At 30.6% G+C, this 7,238-nt stretch overlaps 1 protein-coding gene across 2 annotated transcripts in view; it reads left to right on the top strand.

Annotated features, from left to right (window-relative positions):
• The window catches only part of LOC106464477 (papilin-like), a 159,676-nt gene extending 152,943 nt beyond the window's left edge, over positions 1–6,733 (top strand). For both annotated transcript variants that reach the window (XM_022392199.1, XM_022392200.1), the window contains exons 35-37: positions 47–331; positions 3,652–3,927; positions 4,864–6,733. In XM_022392199.1, the coding sequence (XP_022247907.1) occupies positions 47–331; positions 3,652–3,927; positions 4,864–5,027 (725 nt within the window). In that variant the 3' untranslated portion in view covers positions 5,028–6,733. The remainder of the gene's footprint in view (positions 1–46; positions 332–3,651; positions 3,928–4,863) is intronic.
• The last annotated feature ends 505 nt before the right edge of the window (positions 6,734–7,238 follow it).

Raw genomic sequence — 7,238 nt, forward strand, 5'->3', positions numbered from 1 at the left:
TAAAAACAAACAAACAAACAAATCATAAAATACTTTTTTATCTCAGCAACAGCTATTCCAACCACAACAGAACCACCACCTCGAGAAGAAATCGTGAAATCAGGATTTCCAGTTGTCCTAAGTTGCTTGGACCAAAGTGTAGTGACTTCTGTTGTGCAGTGGACAAAGGACAACCTACCAGTAGATTTTATAACAGAGAGATTACAACTTCTTTCAAATGGATCTCTCCAAATCAACTCTGCGAAAATTGAAGATACAGGGTTGTATAAATGTAAATCACCAATTGAACAGGATGGTCATTTGTTTCATTCAATCAATCTGATTGTTCAAGGTTAGTGAGAGAGAGAGAGAATTTCACTGTTTTATTTCTTCACTTACAGCAAGTTACATTCACTTTTTTCTTAGTAGATTGAAATATAGTTTTCCATGAATATAAATCTGAAGTAGTTATATGTAGACTCAGAGTTTTGGTATGATTACTGAGGTAATTTTGAAGATTTTTGACACTGAGTTTTATCAATTGTTTATGTAGTTACTTACTTGTGACCATACTTTACCACCCACCTACCTTTAGTCAGACAGATAATTCTAATTCATATTGTTACGTATCTGTTCGTTTCTTAATTTTCCGCAGAAATTCTTTCCCAGAAAAACTTCAGCGATACAAGTCCTTTCTTAAATAAAACTAGTTTATTCTTTCTCAATACAACTTTGCAGTACACTTAATTTCCACAGTCACTTAAACACACGCTATAATTCTGAATGAACGATTCATGCACTTTACTTACTACCGCGCTTGACTCAATTGTCCGTTTCTATCTCTGCCTATCTGCAATTCTATCTCGATTAATTGTCTGGCACACTTATATACAAGAATATAGGGCGCCTAGTAAATACTGGATTATTCGTGATGTTCCCTGATCTTTTTACATCTTTTTACCTGCGTCACATGACAATATAATAATTATACAACATCATAAAAGCAGATTTTTGTATTTATATTTTTAAAAAGTATAATTACATTGGTCAGATGACATGCAAATATGCTTCAATATAAAGCTCATGATAAGGTTTGCTCAGCTACTTTACATAAACATGTAAACTTTCAAATATAATGACAGAAATAAAGTATTATTTTTTCACATTTTACATCATGGAGGGTAAAGCATATTTAAATGGGTTTTTAAGTTTAGGCATCAGTTGTCAGTGAAAATTAATAAACCTCAATCTGAAATCCTTTTCAGATTAATTAGTTAGTTAAAGCCATGCAACAACACTATTTGCAAGGCACAAAGGGTTGTTGCTTTTGAACTTCAGTTTCAAGTGCCACAAAGGTATGAGATTGGTGACACATTTCCTCCTGGATGGGATGACCATCCATTACAAGTTAACCCACAGCTAACAGCTGGGTAGATGAGAAGAAGTGGGATTGTTTTGTTCAAAGACTCAACAAACATGATGCTGGCCAGCTTTGAACTTGCAATCATCCAACTATGAATTCAAAGCATGAAACCATGTATATGTAATATACATAACATACATAATAAATATAAAATACTTTACTAAACTCATTGAACCAACTCACCGTGTTTGTTCAATGACATTGAATAAAATACATTTTGATAAGTGTTGAGTTGATATTATGATAAACACAAAAGTTAAAAAAAATGAGTACGAAATAAAATAAACATAAGGTTTACAAGATACAGTGGTGCAGGAAAAAAGTGGTATAAATTAAAATAACTCATAAAAATTCACAAATCATTGATCCAGGAATGAATAGTATAAATTAAAATAAATCGTAACATTTCACATAGGAATCTTTGACTGTAAATGATGGAAGTTCTTGCATGAAGACAACAACATGTTATATAATTTGTATAGGAGGACAGAGTATCAAATATTGTTGAGATTTAGATCTTTATTCACATGGTAACAGTTGCATGTTACAGAGAAGTGAAATGTACCATGGGATACAAGGAAAGAAGACTGTACTAGCATCTTAGTACAAGCGGATGACATTTCCTCGTAATTCCAGTCTTCAATGTACAGTTTTTAATATTAATAGTAATTGGTCTTTATAGCTTAGAGGACTTTCTGGTATTCTTTCAATTAAAACATCATTTTACACAAATTTTATTTTGTCTTGATAATCATTTTATTTGTTAGAGGATTTCACATACAACTTAAGTACTTGAAAGAGCAAACATTTAGTCAAATTTTAATGAAAAATTGTAATTGTTATGAATACTTTGGAATCATGGCAGATTGAGTTATTAATCAAATTAAGATTTACTCATATTGTAAATTCCTTTATACAAAAGTGAGAATAATAGAAATTTTCATTAATGAAAAGAATTGCAAAAGGTTTTGGCTTCAATCCTACTTACAGGAGTGTAAAAATGGGATAAGAGAATATTTCATTTTTTTATCAGTAACAGAATCTTAACAGGTTAATATTACTTCCTTGTGCATTCAGCTTGTTAAAATATAATTTGCAAAATTAAATGAACAATAATTTGAAATGATTAATTTGGTAAAAAAGAGTAATATATAGTTTATTGTTAAATTAAAAAAGATTGTGAAACAATTCTGTAATGTACTTGGTTCTGTGCCAAACCAGGATAGTATGTTTGTATTAATCTATTTTTTGTTTCATTCCTTTTATTTTTTCCTAAGTTTAAGTCTGAAGCTTTGAAAATTGAGTTCAAGCCATAGCAGTCAGAAATCAGGCAACATTTTCTGACCATATAATTATTGTCAAGTCTAATTTCTTAGATAACTATAAAACTTTGAAGATAGGCATATAATTCTGGGAAATTGTAATTTTTCTCAAGAACTGAAAATTGGGAATGGACAAGTTTGAGACCTGCCTATCTTCAATTTGTACATTTACAGAAAAACTCCCACTGCTACATTTTCTGTTTGAAAATAAATTCTTAGTTCAGTTGTTGATAGATCTTAAATGATTCAAGTTGCACTTAGGACAAAATCCTTCTTTTGTAACTCCTAATTAGACAGACACATAGGACTTTATTGCACTTTAAGAAATATGGAGGTACACATATATTCCCTGTGCAATACTTTGTTATTTTGATGACTACATTTAGTGTATCTGGGACAAAAGTAAATCTTTTTTATGTGTAAGGTTCAACAAATGGTTGCACATTTTAAAACAGAATAGTGTTCATTTTCACACATTGTATCAGATGAGGTGAATGTTGTGTAGAATACAGAATTCACTCACTTGATCAATATTTTTAAGATGGTTTAACAGAACAGTATAAAAATTCTCAATGAACTAAATGAAGATCAGAATTGAATACTTTAAACATCTGAAGTGATTGTCTTTTTTTTTCTATTTGTACCAGTAGGATTTATAAGAGATGCTTATTCATATAGTTGGCAATATAATTGTTGAAGAAAAAAAAATATTTTGGCTGATTTTTGGTTTTATGTTTCTTAACTATTTGTTGAAAACCTTTTGCAACCTTCAAGATGGTTTTAATACAACTATTTTATGTAATTTCGTTCTTTAATTTTATGTTTTTGAGTATGCTAAGGTTGCAATAAGCCTTTATAAAGTTTGAAAGAGTTAAAAAGTTATGATTTTTTGAAATTAAATTGACTTCATTTCTTTTTTTTTTTCAGAAAGTGTCAATGTTACGGTAAGTATTGCTTCAAGAGAATATAAAACAGGTTCTCTTCTTCAATTAGACTGCAAAATTATAGGTGCAGAAGATGCTTCTGTCAGGTGGACCTTTGGTAGCGACAATACTCCAATACAGAGTAACCATCAGTTACAGATTCTCAGCAACTACTCCTTGCTTATTTCAAGTGCTCAACATAGTGACAGTGGAACATACAGTTGTATCGCAACCACCAAATACAGTGAAACTTCCGATTCTATCTCTGTCATCATTGAAGGTATTAATCTTCAAGTAATCTGTTATTTACTAATAAACATTTTTTTTCATTCTTTAATGGTTTTGAATGTGTTAGAAAACTAAAAGGAAATATTCTCTACATGGTATGTTAACTAAGAAAATAAGACATTGTGCTGTAAGTTCCTTTGTGATTTTAAATTATTTAAGAATGTCACTGTTTTCGTTACTCATAATGTGTTATATTTTTTAGCATGAAGTTTCATTCTATAACAATAAGGCATACATCCAATCCACTTCTCAATTGTTATTGAAGTTAATTTTGTTTTTATCATTAAAAACTTTTGCACTTTTCAATTAAACCAAGTACAAGTGATCATTACTTTTAGAGAGCTGTCAAATGCCCGAAATATAATAAATTCCTGCATACTTAATAATATAACTGTCAGTGGAATTTTTGTAGTTTGCCTCTCCAAACATATTTATAGTTTTGAGAGATTGTAGTTACTCGATTGAGAAGTAACTTGACTGCCAAAATAGAAGAAACTTATGGATTATTTTAATGATTAAAAAGTAGCTTTTGATAAAGATTTCAATTAATGTTCTTTTTTTCAACCAAACAGAACTAAGGAATGTAATAATTCTGAAGAAAATACAAAGCTTTTCTCATATTTCAAGGAAAGTTTGAATAGTGAGTTATTGGCACAGTAAGAATATAAATAATTACAGCTGATTTATTATTAAAGGAATTTGATAACAGTTGTACTGCTAAAAGGCCAAAATTTGGGATGAATTAAAGAAACTATCTTTTTTAATTATAATGACTGATTTTTGTTAATCACAACCATGTGTTTTCATATACCTGTGAATATGTTAGGAAAATCAGAAGAGGTATATGTGTATCTGAGCATTTTGTGTTTGAAAGACTATAGATGTGAGTGATGCAGAGAATCATACTTTGGTTTGACTTTCATTACAGATGTCTATGTACCACCAGAATGTACTGATGATCCCCAGTTTTCCAGCTGTGAAATAATAGTTCAGGCTAAGTACTGTACAAACCCTTATTACGGCAAGTACTGCTGTCGGTCATGTCGACTGTCAGGACAACTTCCAGCCAAGTTTACCTCACTTTATGTATAACTTCCATCTGAATGATGTTAAGCCTTTTTATTACATTTGCTGGATTTACTTTCCCTTGCATTTTGACAGAGCTTCTCGACACTTCCTGTTTAGCTTGATGTAAGTGCCTTAGGTAGAAAGTGTTTGGCTGTCAGACCTGTTGCATGTGTAAAGCAGATCCAAGCTTTGAATACATGCTGCATAAAGATAAGAACATAATGGTCAGAATTTGGAAATGGTAGATTGATATTTAGCTTTTAAAACAAATATAAGTAAACAATAAGTTTGGTCAACTCGATTTCATATAGAAAAGGACCACCACTTCTGAAGTTCTTTGAATCACAAACACTGAAAAATTGCAGCTTAAAAAGGAAACAATTTCATGTTTAGATAATTTGTTATTTTGGCTACCTACATATATGTTTTGTCCAAGATTTTGCCTATACATGGATTTGTTAATATATATATTAGTTTCTTAGTTTTTTAATCTTGTTTACCTTTTTACTTCCACTCCACTTGAGTGCCATATTTTTTTACACACAAATCACTAAATGAGGTATTTGCTACCAGAGGTGTTTTTCAGTCAGTAACTTTTCCTTGCTGTTTTTGAAGGCTCATGTACTGTAAGAATGTGCTTTTTTAAATTATTTGTTTGATTTTATGCCACAGGAATGAATATATTTTGTTTAGTGGTTTGATATATAGTTGTCAAAAGTCTTTTAAATGATTTGCACTTTGTCATTATAATTTTTATATCTTTAAAACTACTTACATGCATATTTTCTGTTGTTCATGCTAGAATTGTTTATTTGTTGAGCATGAATCCACAGTTTCATAAAGAAAGGTTGCCATGGCATGTCAGAACACTCCCCTCCCAAAATAAAAGTATTCTTTGGTTGGTGTTTCTAAATGTATGTCTTTATGCAATTTTATGGGGTGATATTGTACTTGTGGCTCTGAATATGTTCAGTGTTGTGTAATTTCTAATAAACTTTTTGCTGTTATAACAGGTTAGATATGCAAGTAATAAGTAGTCTCTTTTTACAGTTTGAAATTGTTTGTATTGTCATCATTGGTTTTATAATCTTAAGCATGGACATGGACTTTTTTAAAACAAATGAAATAAGGCACCGAGTCTGATTTTCTGATGTCACATTCATAATCATATTTTTGAGAAAGGCTGTTGAGTAAATAATTTAATACTTGAAGTATGGATTTATTTCTTTATTTATTACCCAAACATGTTATGTTTTTTTTTACATCATACTTTTTTTCTTTAAAAAAGAATTCCAAAAATGAGGATTCATAGCTAAGCCTAAGTTATTAAAATAAAACACCTTTTAGGGCCACATCCATTATTATCTCAACCATTACAGGTAAAATGTCAGCTGAAATGTAATGGCTATACAACACATTACCTCAGCATGATCTACAATGTGAACTCATGAACAGACTGAAATAATTTTAGCATGGACTTTCAGAAAACTCATCAGTAATATATCACTTACTAAATGAAAACTTTAAATTAGAAAGGCAAATAAAATATGTTTAGATACTCAATTAAAAAGTCGTGCTGAACCAACGCCATCATATAATGTTATTTCATAGTTAGTAAGAAGTGTTTTTTCAATTTGCTTCTTCTTATAGTAGCCAGTATTGTCTAAGTATTGTGTACTGTATCCTGTGTGGACCAACTCTAGAAAGTAATAAATTATTTTATTGACTTATCACTGTCTGATTTGTTCTTATGTTTTTTTTTTGTTTTCCCACTCTTATTGCAAGTCTATCCAAATGTATTGAAGTATATTATTGAATACTAGATGGTGGATCTGGTGTGACCTCATGATCAGTCTGTGAGGTTGAGGATCAAATGGTCTCAGGATTAAGCCATAACAGATGCTCTGCACTTTCAGCTAAGAATGAAAGTTTAGGTTACAGGTGTTACTGACTTCTTGCCCTTTTTCTCTATCTCTCTGACCAGCAGCTCAAAATATAGGATGGTTATGCCTGAATCTTGGGGTCTGACCTGTGTCATATAACTTGTCAAATATTTCACTTGCAAAACTAAATGTAAATATAAAGAATACGAGTTGGAAATCCTCAACTGTTATTATTACTTTAAAATATGAAATTATTTTGTTACCATCCTTACAAATGTAAAGAGTAGCGCCCAGGTGGGCTTGATTGTTGGAGTTTCAAGTAAAACTACTCGTTACACCAAATTTATTTATT

Source organism: Limulus polyphemus, unplaced genomic scaffold (genome assembly GCF_000517525.1).
Source record: "Limulus polyphemus unplaced genomic scaffold, Limulus_polyphemus-2.1.2 Scaffold1663, whole genome shotgun sequence".
Classification (NCBI taxonomy): Eukaryota; Metazoa; Arthropoda; class Merostomata; order Xiphosura; family Limulidae; genus Limulus; species Limulus polyphemus.